The sequence below is a fragment of the Equus quagga genome, chromosome 10, assembly GCF_021613505.1.
Source record: "Equus quagga isolate Etosha38 chromosome 10, UCLA_HA_Equagga_1.0, whole genome shotgun sequence".
Lineage (NCBI taxonomy): Eukaryota > Metazoa > Chordata > Mammalia > Perissodactyla > Equidae > Equus > Equus quagga.
Window position 1 is genome coordinate 736,167 of NC_060276.1, and position 19,725 is coordinate 755,891.

At 44.5% G+C, this 19,725-nt stretch overlaps 3 protein-coding genes across 12 annotated transcripts in view; 1 reads left to right on the top strand and 2 right to left on the bottom strand.

Annotated features, from left to right (window-relative positions):
* The window catches only part of F8 (coagulation factor VIII), a 131,236-nt gene that overhangs the window by 101,801 nt on the left and 9,710 nt on the right, over window positions 1-19,725 (top strand). For 5 of the 10 annotated variants that reach the window (XM_046673463.1, XM_046673464.1, XM_046673468.1 and 2 more), the window contains 3 exons: window positions 12,210-12,354; window positions 12,754-12,902; window positions 13,700-13,876. In XM_046673463.1, the coding sequence (XP_046529419.1) occupies window positions 12,210-12,354; window positions 12,754-12,902; window positions 13,700-13,876 (471 nt within the window). Of the gene's footprint in view, window positions 1-380; window positions 2,933-9,602; window positions 9,716-12,209; window positions 12,355-12,753; window positions 12,903-13,699; window positions 13,877-19,725 lie in introns of those variants that run through there. The other 5 variants (XR_006890315.1, XR_006890317.1, XR_006890314.1 and 2 more) reach the window with 4 other exon arrangements.
* On the bottom strand, window positions 6,266-7,550 carry F8A1 (coagulation factor VIII associated 1). Its single transcript, XM_046673470.1, has one exon. The coding sequence runs from the start codon at window positions 7,466-7,468 to the stop codon at window positions 6,362-6,364; it is 1,107 nt and encodes a 368-aa protein (XP_046529426.1). The 5' UTR covers window positions 7,469-7,550; the 3' UTR covers window positions 6,266-6,361.
* Window positions 8,208-9,354, bottom strand: LOC124245762 (histone H2A-Bbd type 2/3). The gene has a single exon (XM_046673471.1). It carries the CDS (start codon window positions 8,765-8,767, stop codon window positions 8,423-8,425), a length of 345 nt encoding a protein of 114 aa, XP_046529427.1. The 5' UTR covers window positions 8,768-9,354; the 3' UTR covers window positions 8,208-8,422.

Genomic DNA, 19,725 nt, shown 5'->3' on the forward strand with positions numbered 1-19,725 from the left:
TCTTCCACATAAAGGGATGGGGGAAACCTTGGGAAACGATGACTTCTCTAGGGATGAGCTGAAGACCCTTAATTAAACAGGCTTAAAACCTTAGCACCATCGTCTACTCTTCCCTCATTTTTATGTCCCCTGATGAGTTGATCCATAAATCCAGCCAATTCTTTCTTTTAATGCTTCTCACATCTCTTCTGTTTCATTTATACTGCTGTTGCTACAGCCTGAGGCCCCATCACCTCACACTTGACCTATTATGTTACATTCCTAACTAGTCTTCACCTGTTTCTAGTCTCTTTTCTAATAAAAACTGCACATCATTTTCGGGATAATCATCTTATCAGTCCCCTGCCTAAAACCTTTCAATGTCTCCCTCTTGTCTTCAGAATAGAGTTCAAAGTCCTCAGATGGCCTTGTGCAAGATGACTTCTTTCCCTTTGGATCCATTTCCTGCTTCTCTACACTGTGTCTTGTTCTGTGAGCCTGGCCTGTGTGGAATACCTTGACAAGCTACCTTATCCTCTAGCTTTTGGTTGGGTTTCACCAACAGGGAGCACTGGCAAGAGATCAGAGGAAGGGAGGAGAGAAAGATCAGGATATTTATTTTCCTAGCTCCCTCCTCATAGACGATTTGGGTGTATCTCTCCACTGAAGGTCCCTGCTCCCCTCAAAGTGGCTTTCTCTACCTGTTCCAGTTACTATTGCTGAATACCAAACCACCCCAAAACTTAGCATTGTAAAAACAACCATTTTGTTTTGTTCATGGATTCTGTCGGTGAGGACTTTGAACAGGGCACAGCAGGAATGGCCTGTCTCTGCTCCAAAATATCTGGGGCCTCAGCTGAGAAGATTCAACCGCTGGGGGCTAGAATCATCTGGAAGCATCTTCACTTGCCTGTCTGGTGGTTGGTGCCAACTAACCTAGCTAGGATAGCATCTGGGGCTGTTGAGACTGAAGTAACTTTACATGGCCTTTCCATGAGGCCTGGGCTTCTCACAGCATGACAGTCTAAAGGTAGTTGGACTTCTTATATGGCATCTTATGGACTCTAAGTTTGAGTGCTCCAGCTAACAAGGTGGAGACTACATCACCTTTTCTGATCTGGTCTTCTAAGTTATGTAGCATCACATCCAATACGTTCTATTGGTTATAAGCAAGTCACATATCCACCCAGATCCAAGGGGAAGGGACAGAGACCCCACTTCTCAATGGGAGGAATGTAAAGAATTTGTGGTTATTTTTGTAAACCACTATAAGAATCTACCTGGTTCTCTCTTTTAGGATTCTGCTCCCTCTCCTCATTCCTCCAGGCCTAGGGATAGTAATACCCTGCCCCTACCTTCCTACCTAGTACCTTTTTAAACGTTCCTCGAATTATCCTAATTTGAGTGTTCCCTGTTTCTTGTTGGAACCCTGTCTCAGTCATCAGTGCCAGAAGTAGCCCCGAGAAACAGACCCTCAAAATGGAATTCTAGAGTTATGTTGCTAATATATTCAAGGAACACAGCTATAATTTCCTTGCTTGGGGAGAAGACTGGATGTTGGATAATCCATGACATCCATGTAGGCATCACAATTTCTCAGATTATCACCAGTGATACTATGGGATGAGTTACAGATGGTGAGGAAGACATTGGGAGGTTAAATTGGCAGTGGCATTTAGTTGCTGTGGCAACCTGGTAGGGCTAAGCATATGAATTGCAGAGTTGCAGTGGCAATTAAATGGTCACCACCACCAGGTCTATCCATTATGCTAAGGTAAGGGCACTGGTGGAAGAGTAAAGCTCTGAGACCTGGGATGGGTATATTTAGGTAGACATGAATGAGGCTGAGAATTGCAAATCTTCAAATCCCCCTGAACCTCCTTTGCCTGAGGAGGCAACCTTTCCCCAATTTCTGAAGCAGTCATCCCCTCTCTGCATAAGTCTTTCAGTGACTTTAACTGGAATCGTTGCCTCACAAGCCAATGGTTCGTCTCCTTAGGGCCCCTGTTTAGCCACTACAAAAGCTAGATGAGTCATGGAAAAATGACAGATCATCACTAATTTAATCAGGTGGTGATGACCAAAAATTGCAATTCCAGATGTGGTATCAGCCCCAGGTACCTGATATGGAACTACTGACCTGGAAAATGCTTTTTTCTTCATTCCTATTGATAAGCAAAATCAGAATAGATTTGCATTTATGAGGAAGGAACAAGAGTATTAACTTTGCTGTTCATGCCTCAGGGTGATGTCAGCTCCCTTGTTCTTTGTCATAATATAGACCCGAGGGACTCCAAACTTCTTGACATCCCACAGAACACCATACTGGTCCATTACATTGATGTCGTTATGCTGACAGGACCTGGTAAAGAGGAAATAGCAATCCTAAATTCTTTTGTGATTAAGTATAGGTACAGACACACAAATATATATATATTTGTTTATATATATATAAAACAAATAAGCCTATCTTGTTCCTGACTTTAATTGGAATGGAACGCATATTTCACTGTTTAATGTTCAGTTTCAAACAAAAACTTTTTATCACATTTAAAAAGTTTCTGTCTACCCCTACTTTATTTGGAATGGCTGCAGAATTTCATCAAATATTTTTTCAGCATCTTTGATATGATCACAATTCTTCTCTCTCCTATTGTCGAATTATACTTACATTCCATGGTGTGCTGGCAAATGTTTAACAACTCGCTCTGGGGCAAAGTAGGGGCAGTCAAGGGGAAAGGCCTTAATTTGTAGCATTTGCTGATTTCCACGATGTAAATACTCCCATCATACCTGATTTCAAGCTGCTGATGTAAAGTCATTAAATGCAGTGATGGGACCAGATGTGCACAATTGGCTCTCACAAGCCAGTACTGGTGGGCTCCAGCACGAAACCGTGCTCCATTCCTGGGAAAACTGCCCTCTGCCATAGTGTATTAATCATTTAAAACTTAGCTGGATCCAATTTGCTAACTTTTTTTTTTTTTTAAAGATTTTATTTTTTCCTTTTTCTCCCCAAAGCCCCCCGGTACATAGTTGTGTATTCTTCGTTGTGGGTTCTTCTAGTTGTGGCATGTGGGACGCTGCCTCAGCGTGGTCTGACGAGCAGTGCCATGTCCGCGCCCAGGATTCGAACTAACGAAACACTGGGCCGCCTGCAGCGGAGCGCGCGAACCCAACCACTCGGCCACGGGGCCAGCCCCTAATTTGCTAACTTTTATTTAGAATTTTTCTATCTATACTAATTAATAAAATTGGTTTACCTTTCTTGGGTGCTCTGTTTATCAGTTTTGGCGGGAGAGTTATACTAAACTTGAAAATGAAGTGGAAAAGCTTCCATCTTTTTCCATTAAACTATTGCTCTAGAATACTTTAATTAATGTAGTAATCGCATATTTAATTAAAGTTAGATGGAAAAGTCACTTGAGCCTTGTGCCTTATTTAGTGGTAGATACTTTACTACCTTTTCCATTCCTTATCTAATTATTGGTATTCTCATTTTCTGTTACCTGTAGTTGATTTCTGTAAATGTATACATTAGAGTTCTATCTCCCTTTCCACACCATATATCTATATCTACATATACACATATCTCTTTTTTCCCCCTTTATCAAAGTTGGCAAGTGTTTGTCGATTCTATTGGATTTTCAAAGAATCAGCTCTCGATCTTAAGATCAAGCATAGATTTGAAGCTGTTATTTTCTAATTCATTAATTTCTGTTCAAAACTTTCAAAATTCTATTTTCTTTTGGTTTATTTTTCATTTCCTAGAATCTGGTGTTGTATGACTAGTTCATTTATTTTCAGTCTTTTGTGTTCAATGATAACGATAAAATAGTTATTAACTACTCTCATGGGGTCATTCCTTTAATAAACAGTTATTGAGTAACTACTATATTCTAGGTTTTAGTAAAGGGGTGGCCAAGCTGGAGCCATGGATTTGGACTACAACCTGCTTTTGTATGGACTAAGAATGGTTTTTACAAGTTTAAAGTTGCAAAAACAAAGACTATGTGACAGAGACCATTTGTGGCCTGAAAAGGCTAAAATATTTCCATCTGGTCCTTTACAGGAAGTTTGCAGACTAGTGGTCTATTCTAATGGCAGTAGAGATGCCTAGACAGAAAACATTAACCAGAACCTTCCATCCCAGAGCTTGCGTAATGTACAAATTTCAGTCTTAGTCATCTTCCTGCAGTGCAGTGGTTCTCAAATGTTTTTATATCTTTGTACCACCATTCACATACAAAATATTTTTTCATAAGCAATATTTCTCATCATAGAAGTTCCTCATAAAGGGGGGAAAGGGGAACCCCAACACCCTTTAAGGATCACTGCTTCACTGCCACCATTTTCAATAGTGTATAATATTTTGAATGTTAATTTTGAATTTTCAATGAACATTTCAATGATGTGGATCTTTCCCTCTGATTTTCAAATTAAAAAGAAGACTAATCATGTCCTTTAAAAATACTTACCTTTGGTCATGTTAGAAATAAGTGTTATTTTGATATTAAGTTCATATATAGCAAGAGACCTCTGTCAAGTTGTTGAAATCTGGCCTTCGCCCAGCTATTTGTACTAAGAAGTTTCTGAGGGATATATATAAATAAGCCAATGGCAAACGGAAAACGACTTTTAGTGTTTCCTAAAATTATACTTATATACCCATTACCAGGCTCTCTGGTGATCCCTCCCCTCCCCCTCAATGCAAGGAGTTTAGACCAGAGGCCTAAGGAGGTTTTTCTTTAAGCCCAAATCCAAATACTATCACTAGTCACAGTCCATACTTGCTAAGCATTCTTCTCACAAGACAGTAAGGCGGCGGGCCAGGCCTGCAGCCTGGGTTGAGAGGAGTGTACCAGAAAAAGCAAAAGCACAAAGGGCCATACACCGTTCCCTCTTTTGCAGTAAGTTGGACTAGTCTTTTAGGGCTCCAAAGGACCCTTCCCGGCAGCCACGTGAGAGCCCAGGAACGCTGGCTGAATCTGTCTCAAGTGGGCCTCTCCTGTATGTATTGCCTTACCCATTGCTTCCACACTGTTGAAGTAGGAGGAGAAAAGAATACCCCAAAAGTCCCACCCATTTTGAGGCACTTAAGTCATAGTGACTACCCTCCACATATCCCCACCCCCAAAATGCAAAATAAAAATCTACCCCCAAACTGTGTCCTTAAATCCCACCCCAAAAGATTAGTATACAAGTTCAGCCTAAAGGATGCATTTTCCCAAAGTGGAGTGATTCAGAATGAGATTATATCCTGAAGAGTTCTTGTTGTCACTCTCAAAACTGTAAAGAAAATAAAACAGCTAAGCCGGTGTGCATGTAACATCGGGACCAAAAAGCCTCGGAAATTTAGTGTTTTTTAAAATGGAACGCCATCCTGCTTTTGGGGAACAAAGACGCTGTCTTGCACATACCTGACCACACAGTACCAAAGAAGCAGGCTGATTTTACATATTTAAGTAAGAGTCGCAGAAAGTTCCCTACTACGAGTAAAAGTTGCATGGACTCCCCGTACCTCTCAGAACAGAACCAGAACTGTGAATTGCAACGCACATCTGACACTTTTGTGCTGGACTCGCCCAGGGTCGCGGGGTTATTGGAGACATTTGCATTGCGGCTATCTGAGCAAGGACCGCATTGCAAGTGATCTCTGCAGATTCATTACCTGGCACAGCCTGCATACCAGGCACACCGTCAGTTGCAAATGAACGAATACATCTTGGAGCCGAAAGACAACTCTCTGTTTCTGCTTTCTGCCTCCCGACATGCAGATAAGCGATTCCCACTTTATAGGTGAAGTAAATCTAAACCACAAGTTAGGAGTACTAGAGTGGCTTTATCGTGGATTCAGGGCTGTAGCAACAACAACATGACGTATGGGATTGAATGATTCCCACGAAACGTACGGGGCGGATGAAACAAAGGAGAAACAGGGTGATCACACAGATAGAAATAAGCTAAGAAGTCAGAGTCACGATAAAAAAAATTATATAGCTTAAGTACTCAGAGCTGTGCAAATAAAATCCTCACTGTGAAGCAAAGGTGCGGGGGAGGGGGTAGAGCGGGGCAGAGCTGGGTGGAAGAAGAGGAGGAAGGGGATAAAAGGGGTTCTCAATTTACGTCGCAGTCTTGGGGGAAGAGAGCCATGTCCTCTCCTCGATTCCATCATATTGTATTTTCCCCCACTATTACGGAAATGCGTCTTTGGCATACAGGTAACTTTCAGTCAACTAAATTCCTATGGTGGCAAGAGGAATGAGATAAACAAAGGTAGAACCGCCGGGTTCCGTGTCTTTTATTTCGCCCCCAAACGCAAAGGCGGATGGAGGCGTGAGGTCTCGTAACAGGCAGAAAGTCACTTGGTTAAGGTGATCCGTCAGATCCCCTGTCCTGAGGGGGAGACGGTTTCTTGCAGAACGAGGTGCAGGAGGTGGTTCTGCTCGGCACTCAACAGCGGCCACATCTCCACCTGCAGCGACTTGACGGCCTCCGTGTCCTTTTCGTGGGTGGCCATGACCAAGGACTGGAGCAGTAGGAAGAGCTCCTCCGGAAGCTGGCCACTGCTCTCCTGCCCGTGGCTGTCGAAAGCCTCCCAGCAGTACTTCTCCAGGGTGTGGGCATGCTCCGGGAGGAGCTTGGCGGGCGGGGGTTGCAGGAGGAGCAGCAGCAGCACGCGAGACACCTCGCAGCGGACCAGCACGTCCGAGAAGGCGCCCAGCGCGGCGGGCGCGGCTGCAGAGCCGGCGTTCGGGAGCAGCAGCGCGGCCGGCAGGGCGGGGGCCGCGCCGGGTCCGGGCTGGGGCCCCGGCGGCGGCGGCGGCGGCGGCTGCACCGGGTGGCTGCCGTGCTCCCGCGCCAGGCGCTGCATGCGCGTGAACACCGCCAAGGCGCCGCTGTAGTCGCGCGCCAGCAGCTGGCAGGAGGCGGCGTCGCCGAGCGCCTGCAACGCGGCCAGGGGCAGCTGGGGCAGCTGCAGCTGGGCGGCGCGCTGGAAGTGGCCGGCGGCGGCGGCCGGCTGGCCCAGGTCGCGCAGGGCGGCGGCCAGCTCGAGGCAGAGGGCGGCGGCGGCGGCCGGCTGGCCCAGCTCGAGGTGCAGGCGCACGGCGGCGCCCAGGGCGCTGGCGGCGGCCTGCAGCGGCTCCCCGTAGGCGGCGGGGCAGACGAGGCGCTGACGCGCGTCGCGCTCCTGCCGCAGGAAGAGGCGGGCGGCCTCGGTGAGCGCCAGCGCCTCCCCGGGCCCGTGGAAGAGCGCCTGCTGGCAGCGCGCCACCGCCAGCTGGCACCAGGCCGCGTACGGCAGGCACTCCTGGGCGCGCAGCTCGCGGCCCAGCTGTGCGAACTGCTCCCCGGCCTCCGCCACGTTCGGCTTCCGCAGGAAGCGCTTCTTCAGCTTGTTCGACACCTGGCGGTACCGGGCCAGGAAGTCCCCGGCCTCGGGCCCTGGGCCCGCGCCTCCGCCCAGGCCGCCCGCGGACGCCGCCATGTTCGCCGCCCGAGCGCTTCCGGGCGCGCCGACGCACCCGGGCGGCCGCGCCGGCGACGGGCTGCGACGTACCCTGCGTCCCGCTCCAGAGGCCCAGCGCGCCGGGTGGCCCCCGTGATATGCAAAATACCCGGGTCGGGGGCGGGGCCTGGCCTGGCTGCGAGCTGCGTTTGCAAATCGGGGCCCACGGGGCGGGGCCTGGCCGGGCGCCCGCTGTTGCTAGGCGACGGCTCTTTGGCCCAGGTTGCTAGGGGCGTCCCCCAGCGTCTCTAACGCAACGCGACCCAAGCGAAACTCGGGATCCACGTGGCCCTCATGCCGACTTTGCCTGTTTCTCGAGTGTCCGTCCGTCCTCCATCTTCGCGTCAAAGCCCCTGCCCCCTTGGAGTCCTTGCCCACCGCTCTGCCCACCTCCTCCCCCCGCATGCCGCCCCCCGCCCCACACCGCCACCCCCACCCCCGGTCGCCACTGCACGTTCACCGGGCCACGACGCCGCAGTCCCGGACTTGAGCTCCACCCCAGCGAACACCATCCTTCCCAACGAACACCGTCCTTCCGGGGACGTGGCCGGGCTCTGACTTGTTCGGAGCCCGTGGCGGAGTCTTGCGCACCCAGCCTCACCCCCGACCCCACCCCAGCCAGCCTTCCCACCCAAGGCCCCCCGCGACCCCACGCTGTCCACCGCTCCTCTCTGTCATCCCCGACTCCTCCCTGCCACCCCGAGCCCACCCCCCGCCGCTCCCCCTCCCTCCAAGGAGACATGTCCCGGCACCAGCACCTCCCGCGCAAAGTGACCGAAGCACGCACGCGGGTTTCCTGAAACACTTTATTCTTAGAGATTTCCCATGACTGTGCCCGAGGCCCCAGACAGGCTGGGGCCGCCCCGGGGCTGTGAGCGGGCCTGGGGCCCGACGGTCGGTCGGCCCGGGGACCCGGGTCGCGCTGGGCAGCTACTACCGGCCCGGGGCCACCTGGGAGATGGTCGTGGCGCCAAAGAAGCCGCTGAGCAGCGCGTTGTTGTGGACCGCCATGTCCACGAGCTCCGGGGTGATGCGCCTCCTGCCGCTCTTGCAGGCCTCGTTGCCCGCCAGCTCCAGGACCTTGGCCGTCAGGTACTGGATGACGGCCGCCAGGAAGACCGGGGCGGAGGGGCTCAGGCGCCGGGCGTAGTGGCCCTCCCGCAGGAGGTGCTCCACCCAGCTCACGGAAAACGACAGCTGCGCTCGGGCGGTGCGGGAGCGGGGCCGGCCCTGGCCGTGGGAGGACCCTCGACGACGACGGCTGCGATTCCCCGGCATGCTGGGCGTGGGCTGCGCGTTCTCCTCCGACGGGCCTAGCTCTTGGGCGGCGCGGTGGGATGCGGAGCCTCCGGCTCGGCTCGGCTCGGCTCGGCTCAGCTCGGCTCGGCGCGGCTCGGCGCGGCGCGGTGCGGTGCGGTGAGGAGAGGTGCCACCGGCGGGACCAGGTGCGGTGAGGTTCGGCGAGGCGAGGTGCGAAGGCTCGGCGGCGCCCCAAGCTCTCAAGACGGCCGGTACTCAGGCCCCTCCTCGGTATCCTAGCGACGTCGGGCCGGCCCCCCAGTTGGTCTGGGCGCACGCGCCGTGACAGGTAGATCCGGTGAGGTCACCGCTCTCCCATTGGCCGCCGGAAGTGGCGGGCCTGGGCCCGCCAAGAAAGGGCGCGGGCACGAGCCTGCCCGCGCTGCGCCCTGGACCCTCTCTTCGAGGGAGCGTTCCCTTGCCCCTGGCTGGGAGCCTGGACGGAGAAGAACAACAGACGTGGGGACGACCCACTGCCACCAAGTGGACACCCGCGGGGCCGGGCAACCGTCGCAACTACCCGCTTCCAAAACGTTGGCGCCACCCCAAAAAGAAACCCCTGTGCCCGTCCGGCCGTCGCTCCCCACTCGCCGGCCCCACCCGACCCCTAACCCCGACTCCTCCACCGCCCCGCAAACCCACCCCAGCCCGCCACCGGCCAGCACCCAGGCAACCACTCTTGCTTCCTGTCCACAGAGGTCGGCCTCTTCTGGAGACTTCCTCCAGATGGAGTCGTACCATAAAGCGGTGGCCTTTGGTGCCTGGCTGCTTTCACTTAGCATCACGTTTTCGCTGTGGTTCGTCCCCGTGGCAGCACGAATCAGCGCTGCATTCCTCTTCGCGGCTCAGCGAGATTCCCTGGTATGGAGAGACCGCACGCTGCGTATCCACCCGTTCCCCAGTGCATGGACGTTTGGGTGATGGCCACCTTCTGGCTCTTGGGAATAGCGCTGCAGTGAACATTCCCCTACAGGGATCTGTGGGAACACCTCTTCTCAATGCTTTTGGGTATGTACCCGTGAAGAGATTTATGGGTTGATTTCCCAACTCTTAATTTTATTCCATTCATCCATGTGTGTATCCTTATGCTAGTACCACATAGTTTTGGTAACTGTAGCTTTGTGCTAAGTTTTGACATAGGGAAGTGTGAGTCCTCCAACTTTTTTCTTCTTTTTCAAGATTATTTTCACCATTCAAGGTCCCTTGAAATTTCATATGAATTTAGGATTGGCTTTTACATTTCTGCAAAACAGATCATTGGGATTTTGATAGGGATTGCACTGAATCTGTAGATAACTTTGCGCAGTATTGCCAAATTGACAATATTAAGTCCTTCCAATCCATGAACACTGATATCTTTCCATTTTTTTAGGTCAATTTTAATTTCTTTCAGCAATACTTTGTAGTGTTCAGCGAAGAAGTCTTGCACCTCCTTGGCTAAATTTATTCCTATGTATTTTTTATGCTATTTTAAAGACTTGTTGTCAATTTTATTTTGGAGTTTTCATTGCTAACATATAGAAATGCAACTTATTTTTGTGTATTGATCTTGTATCCTGCAACTTTGTTGAATTTATTTATTAACTCTAATAGTGATTTGTGGATTCTTTAGGGTTTTTCTATATATGAGATCATTTCATGTGAGAATAGAGACAGTTTTACTTCTTTCTTTCCAATTTGGATGCCTTTTATTTCTTTTCTTGCCTCATGGCTCTGGCTAGGACTTGAGTTACAGTCTTGAATAGAAGCAGTGAAAGCAAGCATTCTTGTCTTATTCCTGATCTTAGGGGAAATGCTTTCTGTCTTCCACTATTGAATATGATGTTAGCTATGGGTATTTCATAAATTCCCTTTATTATGTTGAGGAATTTCCCTTCTATTCCTAGTTTACTGAGTGTTTTTTAAATCATGAAATGTTGTTGGATTTTGTTGAGTTTTTTTTATGCATCAACTGAGATGACCCTGTAGGTTTTCCCCTTCATTTTATTAATGTGGTGTTGATTAATCAATTTTCTTATGTTGAACCATCCTTGCATTCCTGGGATAATTCTTACTTGGATGTGGAATGTAGTATTTATAATAGGCTGTGGGATTCAGTTTGCTAAAATTCTTTTGAGGATTTTTGCATCTATATTCATAAAGGATATTGGTCTGTAGTTTTTTTTCTTGTGGTATATATGTCTGGCTTTGGTATCAGGTAATTCTGGCCTCATAGTATGAGTTAGCAAGTTTTCCATCCTTTTCTATCTTTTGGAACAGTTTGGGAAGGATTGACATTAATTCTTCTTTAAACAGTCGGTAGAATTCACCAGTGAAGCCACCTAGCACAGTTCCTGGCACATAAGACATGAAATCTAGGATTCGTGTAGTCATTAGCTATTTGTTGAATTAATACATTGTCTCCTTAAGAAGGTTTCTAATCAAGACACAAGGATTGAGTAAAAAATGAAGCAAATATATTTACCAAAAATAATGCTGTGATTTCTGGGACAATGCTATAAATGCATTAATATTTTTTATCCCATAGGAAGAAAAAAATTGTTACATGTCAGAACGATTTTTTAAAAATTCCCCATAAGACTATAACTCTGATATGCGATTATATAACAGGCTTACATTGATTCCTATTTTAGTGTATTCAAGCAGATGCAGAATGCCAGGTGTTTTATGAGAGATGATTATCAACTTTCCTTATGCTATATGCCAGGACTTAAATCTAGGCCTTTTGAATTGGCATTAGTACCATATTTCTCAAACTGTGTTCCCTTTCCCTTAAATATGTCATATACTTTTCTCTAGAACCTAGACATGTCAAGGTCCAAAACCCCACATGTTGGATATTAACATGTATCTCATGAATTCATACACAGGGAATCATTAGTTAGTGTTTCACGGTCCACATGTGCATGCACACATGCAAGCACACAAAGCCCACATTCTTGGAAGATCATTTTAAGACCAGTGTGGTCAGCTTCCTACTCCCAGTGCTTTCACAGCTGACTCTGCCCTAATCTAGTGCTTCTCAAACTTCACATTCTGATTCAGTAGATCTGGAATAGGGCCCAAGATACTGCATTTCTAATTGCTCCCAGGGGATGCTAATGCTGCTGGTTTGTGGCCCACACTGGATTAGCAAAGCCCTAAATGGCTTCCTCAACTTTGATGAGCCTTTTACAGGACTCCAAAGTAGAAGACTACTTCAATTGCCCAGACCTAATCTCCCTTGTTTCATTCTTCTTCCTGGTGTTTTTCTCCTTCATGTATTCCATCGTAACATCTGTCTGGTTAGAATGATTTTATTTCAGTGTTGGATACTGTTGAGAAATGCACAAAGCAAAATTAGAAGGAAGATATGATTGGGAGGAATTGCTTTTTACTCTGTCTTCACTTTCCGTGTGTCTGTGCTAATCCCTCTCTACAGGTCTTCTTTGGCAATGTGGATTCATCTGGGATAAAACACAATATTTTTAACCCTCCAATTATTGCTCGGTACATCCGTTTGCACCCAACGCATTACAGTATCCGCAGCACTCTTCGCATGGAGTTGATGGGCTGTGATTTAAACAGTAAGTGCCAAGCCATCCCATATCCCTCCCTCTCCCAACCATGGGTAGGATAACTAACCATCCTAGTTTTCCTAAGACTGAAGGGATTTCCCCTCAAGACACAGAACTATCAATGCTAAAACCAGCACAGTCCTGGGCAAACTCAGGACTTGGAATTCTAACCATGGGATTCCCCAGGGGCAGCCACCTCCTATACTACTATTAACAAGGCAAATCAAAGTCAAACAGAGCTGAGCAGAAAGTAGGGGTCATGTTAACAATAACAGAATCTGTGCAAAAGTTAATTTCTGGGAAATGATGTCATGATAACAGTAGCCCTCAAGTGTCAGTGGAGGCAGGCCAGTGGAACCTAGGCTGTATCTCGTCCTTGTGATTACGTTCTCCTTTCATTTCTCTGAGGTTGCAGCATGCCACTGGGAATGGAGAATAAAGCAATAGCAGATGCACAGATAACTGCCTCATCCTACTTAAACAATATGTTTGCCACCTGGTCTCCTTCACAAGCCCGACTTCACCTCCAGGGCAGGACTAATGCCTGGAGGCCCCGGGTAAGAGGCAACAAATTTGCCATTTAACTGATGTAGAGGAGGGAGTAGTAGTTATGAAAAAATAGAGAAAGCCCTGGACTGTTTATTCAGAGGTATTTCTGTTATCTGGTTGTTCCCAAAAGAGTATCAAGGAAGGTTGACTATGGGCAGAAAAACCCACAGATATTTAGTGGATGTACTGTGTGATTTCACACAGCATTCATTAGGAGAAATGATCCCTAATTGAACCTCCTGGAAACAGAATCTCTATGTGCAGTACTGGGCTAATATCCATCAAAGAACTGTAGTAGCTGAAGTCCAGTTTTACAGAGAAATATCAACAATTAGCCCTCTTTGCAGGTTTCTCAGTGCCTCAAAGGAAAGAATCACGGTCATATACAGTTCACTGGGCAGAGTTTTTTTCCAGAACCACTCAGTTAGTGATTGTCAATCACTGAATAGCTTTTGGGGATGAACGACGTTAATGGTTTCTGCTTCCTTCAGGGCCTTATTTTAAACCAAACAGGTTATATGACACATTGCCAAACTTTTAATACTCTAGTCAATCTGCCTATGGCTCTTATATTATTCAGCAAACATTTACTGGGCACCTATTAAATGCCTGACCCTGAGGATACAGAGATGAACCATGAAAAGTTTCAGCCCTCAAGTTGCTTAGAGTCTAATAATGGAGACTGACAAACAGATCATTAAAATGCAGAGTGATAAGTGCTGTGCTATGGTTAAGAAAAAGGGATTTAGGGATTTCTGGGAGCACATAGTGACCAGCAGGATACTAGTCTAACTAACTTCCTCAGGTGAATAATCCAAAAGAGTGGCTGCAAGTGGACTTCCAGAAGACAATGAAAGTCACAGGAATAACCACCCAGGGCGTGAAATCTCTCCTTACCAGCATGTATGTGAAGGAGTTCCTCATCTCCAGCAGTCAAGATGGCCATAACTGGACTCTGTTTCTTCAGAATGGCAAAGTAAAGGTATGCTGGTCTCATAGGAAAGACACATAACCTCTCCTAGAGCTTGACATTTAGAAACATAACAAAGTTGAGCTATATGACCAAACTTTCAGGATAACTTTGCTGAATACCTATAGTAATAGGACACTATACAAGGTGTTCTGGGAGAACACAGTGACTCCAAGCAAGGATGTATAATCTCAGGAAATGGCAGAGTAGAGCCAAAAGTTATTTATCCTCACAGATGTTGATGTCATCCAGGATGATGGCAAGAATCAGAGGGGTGAAGAATGAGAGTTATTTGCCAAATGCTGAATGATGTCTGTATCCTCATCAGTAACTTGGATTCCAAGCCTCATTGACTTTAACTTTAGTGACCCAAACAGTCTTCCTTCCTGATGTTAATTTGCTGGAGAAGTCAACAAATTAATTAGAGGAAGTGACATAAAAGTCTTGCTATCCCATGAGTGATGGGAGAATGGATAGTTCTTCTCTATGGTCTCTTTTATCTACTTTTTTGCCAAGAATTAACCATGATGTGGTCCTTACCAAACTCTCTAGTACAATCTCTTGCCACTCAGTCCTTTGCCCTCTAAGCTCCACCCGTACTAAGAAACTCTCAGGTCGCTAAAAAGAGCATGTTCTTTCTTACACTAGGCTTTTATACATACTGTTTCTTCTACCTAGAACATTTTTTCTAGGTCCTTCCCACTGCCCCTTTCACCTGTCTCATTCTTTTAAGCCTCAGATAAACATCATCTCCTCCAAGAATTCCCTGATCCCTCAAGGCAGGATTAAAGACTTCTGCTTCTGGCAGTTTAATGGACAAGAGTATAGATAATACATACTATTCTAGAGGACATTCCCATTTCTAAAAGGGTATGTCTCTGAAACATGCTACAATGTGGATGAACGTTGAAAACATTATGCTAAATGAAATGGGCTAGACATAAAAGGACAAGTATTGTATGATTCCACTTATATGAGTATGTTAGTCAGGGTTCTCTAGAGAAACAGAACCAATAGGATGTGTGCATGTGTGTGTATAAAGAGATGTATTATAAGGAGTTGGCTCACATGATTATGGAGGCTGACAAATCCCAAGATTGGCAGGGTGAGTTGGCAAGCTGGAGACCCCAGAGAACCAATGGTATAGTTCCAGTCAGAGTCCAAAGGCCTGAGAACCAGGAGAGCTGATAGCATAAGTTCCAGGCTGAAGGTCAACCGGCTCAGGACCCAGGAAGAGCTGATATTTCAGTTTGAGCCCAAAGGCTGGAAAAAGGTAATGTCCCAGTTCAAATGCAGTCGAGCAGAAAGAATTCTCTCTTACTCAGGTGAGGGTCAGCTTTTTTGTTCTATTGGGCTTCAACTGATTGGATGAGGCCCATTCACATTAGCGAGGGCTATCTGCTTTCCTCTGTCTACTTATTCAAATGTTAATCTCATCCAAAAACACCCTCACAGACACACCCAGAATAATGTTTGACCAAATATCTTGGCACCCTATGGCCCAGTCAAGTTGACACATAATATTAATAATTATAATGAGGTATCTAGAATAAGAAAATTCATAGAGACTGAAAGTAGAATAGAGGTTAAAGAGTTTTTGTTGGGGATGATGAAAATGTTTTGGGTCTAGAGAGTGGTGATGGTTGCACAACATTGTGAATGTATTTACTGCCACTGAATTTTACACTTAAAAATGGTTAAAATGGGGCCGGCCCCGTGGCCGAGTGGTTAAGTTCCCACGCTCCACTTCCCCCCGCTGCGGTTTCGCTGGTTCAGATCCCAGGTGCAGACATGGCACTGCTGGTCAGGCCATGCTGAGGCGGTGTCCCACATAGCACAACCAGAGGCACTCACAACTGGAATATACAACCATGTACTGGGGGGCTTTGGGGAGAAGAAGAAGAAGAAGAAAAAAATGGTTAAAATGGTAAATTATATGTTGTGTATATATTACCACAGTAAAAAAAGCTATATTACTTACAGTACGTATTTCTTAATGCATTGCTACACTCAGTGAAGAAAGGAGAATCTCAGCCTCCTCACGAACAGCAACAAAAAAATCCCATGAGCTTTTACTTAAAAATAATCAGCTTAGGGGCTGGCCCCGTGGCCGAGTGGTTAAATTCGCGCGCTCCGCTGCAGGCGGCCCAGTCTTTCGTTACTTCGAATCCTGGGCGCGGACACGGCACTGCTCATCAGACCACGCTGAGGCAGCGTCCCACATGCCACAACTAGAAGAACCCACAACAAAGAATACACAACTATGTACCGGGGGGCTTTGGGGAGAAAAAGGAAAAAAATAAAATCTTTAAAAAAAAAAATAATCAGCTTAAATCAGAGCAAAGAGAGGCGAAAAATTAGAAAATGTAAAATGCAGCACCTTTCCTAAAGGAAAATGCTGATATTAGTTTGTTATTGGGAGACTAAGGTCTGAGCAAAATGCCAGAAGAGCTGAATATGAGACTTCTGCACTAAGTAATGAACCCCAGAAAGGAGCTAAAGTTGTTGAGGATAAGTAGCACCTCCTTTCTCAAATCCACTCTAGAAGAAAGCACTCCCAGTTTAGATCTCCAGGATTCCCACATATTAAAATGATAAGGTCATAAACATAGATCAGCAAACATGCAAGACAGCAAGCCAATGTCACTACAAGTGAGCAAAAACAATACAGATTTAGAATCTGAAGAACATCAGATATCAACATTATCAGATACATATAATAAAATAATTATGCATAAAATAGTTAAAGTAATGAATTATGGACACATAAAAATAAATGACAAATTATCCAAAATTATTAGGCAGTTTTGGAAAAAAAACCCAGTACTTTTAGAAATGAAAAATATAATTAACAATCAAAGAAAGACTTAGCATATTAGACACAGCCAAAAAGAATTTAGTAAATCGAAAAATATATCTGAAGAAATTACCCAGAATGGAGCAGAGAAGATGAAACATATGAAAAAGAAATGTAGAGATATAGGAGATACAGAGAAAGCCTAACATATCTAATTAAAATCCCAGTGTGAAAGGAAAGGAATAGTGGAGAAGGTGCAAACAAACAAGAATGCTCACTTTTGCCACTTTTATTCAACATTGTACTGGAAGTGCTAGCCAGAGAAATTAGGTGAGAAAAAGAAATAAAAGTCATCCAAATTGGAAAGGAAGAAGCAAAATTATCTCTCTTCACCAATGATATGATTTTATGTGTAGAAAATCCTAAAGAATCCACCAAAAAACCCTATTAGAGCTAATAAATGAACTCAGCAAAGTTGCAGGATACATAATCAACACACAAAAATCAGTTGTATTTCTATATACTAGCAATGAAAAATCTGAAAAGGAAATTAACAAAACCATTTTATTTATAATAGCATCAAAAAGAATAAAATATTTTGGAATAAATTTAATCAAGGAGATGCAAGGCTCAAACACAAAACTGCAAAGCAGTGCTGAAAAAAATTAAAGAAGATCTAAATAAATGGAAAGATATCTGGGTTCATGGATTGGAAGACTTAATATTGTTAAGATGGCAATGCTACCCAAAGCCATCTACAGATTCAATGCAATCCCTATCAAAATCCCAATGGCCATTTTTGCAGAAATGGACAAGCTGATCTTAAAATTCATCTGGAATTGCAAGGGACTCCAAATAGCCAAAACAATCTTGAAAAAGAACAAAGTTGGAGGATACACACTTCTCAATTTCAAAACTTACTACAAAGCTACAGCAATAAAAACAGTGTGGTATTGACATAAAGATGGACAGATCGATGGAATAGAATCAAGGTCCAGAAATAAGCCTATACAACTATGGTAAATTGATTTTCAATAAGGGTGCCAAGACTATTCAATGGGAAAAGAATAGTCTCTTCAACAAATGGTACTGGGAAAACTGCATATCCACATGCAAAGAATGAAGTCACCACACACCACATACAAAAATTAATTCAAAATGGATCATATACCTAAAAATAGGAGCCAAAACTATAAAACTCTTAGCAAAATTATAGAAGTAAATCTTTATGACCTTGGATTTGACAATGGTTTCTTAGATGTGACACCACAATCACAAGCAACAAAAGATAAATAGATATAGTGAACTTCTTCAAAATTAAAATCTTTTGTACATCAAAGGACACTATCAAGAAATTGAAAAGACAACCCACAGTATGGGAGAAAATATTTGCCAATTGATAAAGGGTCTAGTATCCAGGATATGAAAAGAACTCTTAAACTCAACAACAAAAAGACAACCAAATTTAAAAATAGGCAAAGGACTTCAACAGGCATTTCTCCAATGAAGATATACAAATGACCAACAAGCACATGAACATCAACATCACTAGGCATTAGGAAAATTCAAATCAAAACGACAATAAGATATCGCTTCACACCCATGAGGATGGCTATAATTTCTTAAAAATACAGAAAAAGTGTTAGCAAGAATGTGGAAAAATTAGAACCCACATTGCTAATGGGAATGTGAAATGGGGCAGCCACTGTAGAAAACATTTTGGTGGTTCCTCAATAAGGTAAACATAAAATTATCATATGACCCAGCAATTTCTCTACTGGGTATATACCCAAAAGAATTGAAAAAAGTCAATTAATAAAAACTTTAAGCAAGTGCTCATAGCAGCTCTATTCATAATAGCCAACAGGTGAAAATGACCCAAATGTCCATTGACTGACGGATAAACAAAATGTGGTCTATCCACACAATGGAATATTATTCAGCCACAAAAAGAACAGAAGTACTAATATATTTGCTACAGCATGAGTAAACTTTGAAAACACGCTAAGTGAAAGAAGCCAGACACAAAAGGCAACATATTGTATGATTACATTTATATGAAATGTTCACAATAGGCAAATATATAGACACAGAAAATAGATTAGTTATTACCAGAGATTGGAGGGAAGTGTGAATGGGGAGTTGCTTCTTCACGGGTACTGGATTTCCTTTTGGAGTGATGGAAATATTCTGGAACCAGATAGCGGTAAATGTACTAAATACCACAGAATTTTACACTTTAAAATGGTTCAGGTGGTAAATTTACATTTTACCACAATAAAAAGAAGCCATAAGACACATACATTACCATAATAAGAGTGATGAACTGACAGCTGATTTCTAAACAATAATTAAAACCAGAAGATAATTAATGGTATCTACATGATGCTGAAAGAAAAAATTTGAAACCTCTCTCCAAAAGAAAATCTAGTGAAAATTTCTTTCATTTGTTAAAGCAAAAACTAAAAAATTTTCCAACATACATGAGTGATTTTACCACTCAGTAACATTTTACCACTCAGCCAACAGAAAACATAAGAGGATATTTATTAACCTTATGCCAGTAAATTTGGAAAATTAGGTAAAATAGATTAATTCCTAGTAAATATAACTTACTCAAGAAAGCACAGAAAACCTTAAAACTCCCATAACCTTCGAGAAATTGAATTGCTATTAAAAAATCTTCCTACAAAGAAAACTCCAGATCCAGATGGCTACACTAAATACTCTGCAAATTTTCAAGGTAGAAGTAATACCAATATTACAAAGATTCTTCCAGAAAATGGAAAAAGACTGTACATTACCCAACTCTTTATGATAACAAAACCCAACAAGAACAATTTCGTTAGAAAGGAAAATAATAGGCCAATTTTATTCATGAACATAGATCCAAAACAAAATATTAGCAATATATATCCAAGTTGGATTTATCCTAGGAATATGAGGTAAGCTTAATGTTAGAAAATGAACTTAATCCACCATGTTAATAGGCTAAAAGATTATATGACCAATAAATGCAGAAAAAAAACATTTCATAAAATTCAGCATCTATTCTTAACGAAAA

Coding starts and splice junctions, on each gene's coding strand:
- LOC124245762 (XM_046673471.1), bottom strand. CDS start 8,767: ATGCCGGGGAATCGCAGCCGTCGTCGTCGAGGGTCCTCCCACGGCCAG.
- F8A1 (XM_046673470.1), bottom strand. CDS start 7,468: ATGGCGGCGTCCGCGGGCGGCCTGGGCGGAGGCGCGGGCCCAGGGCCC.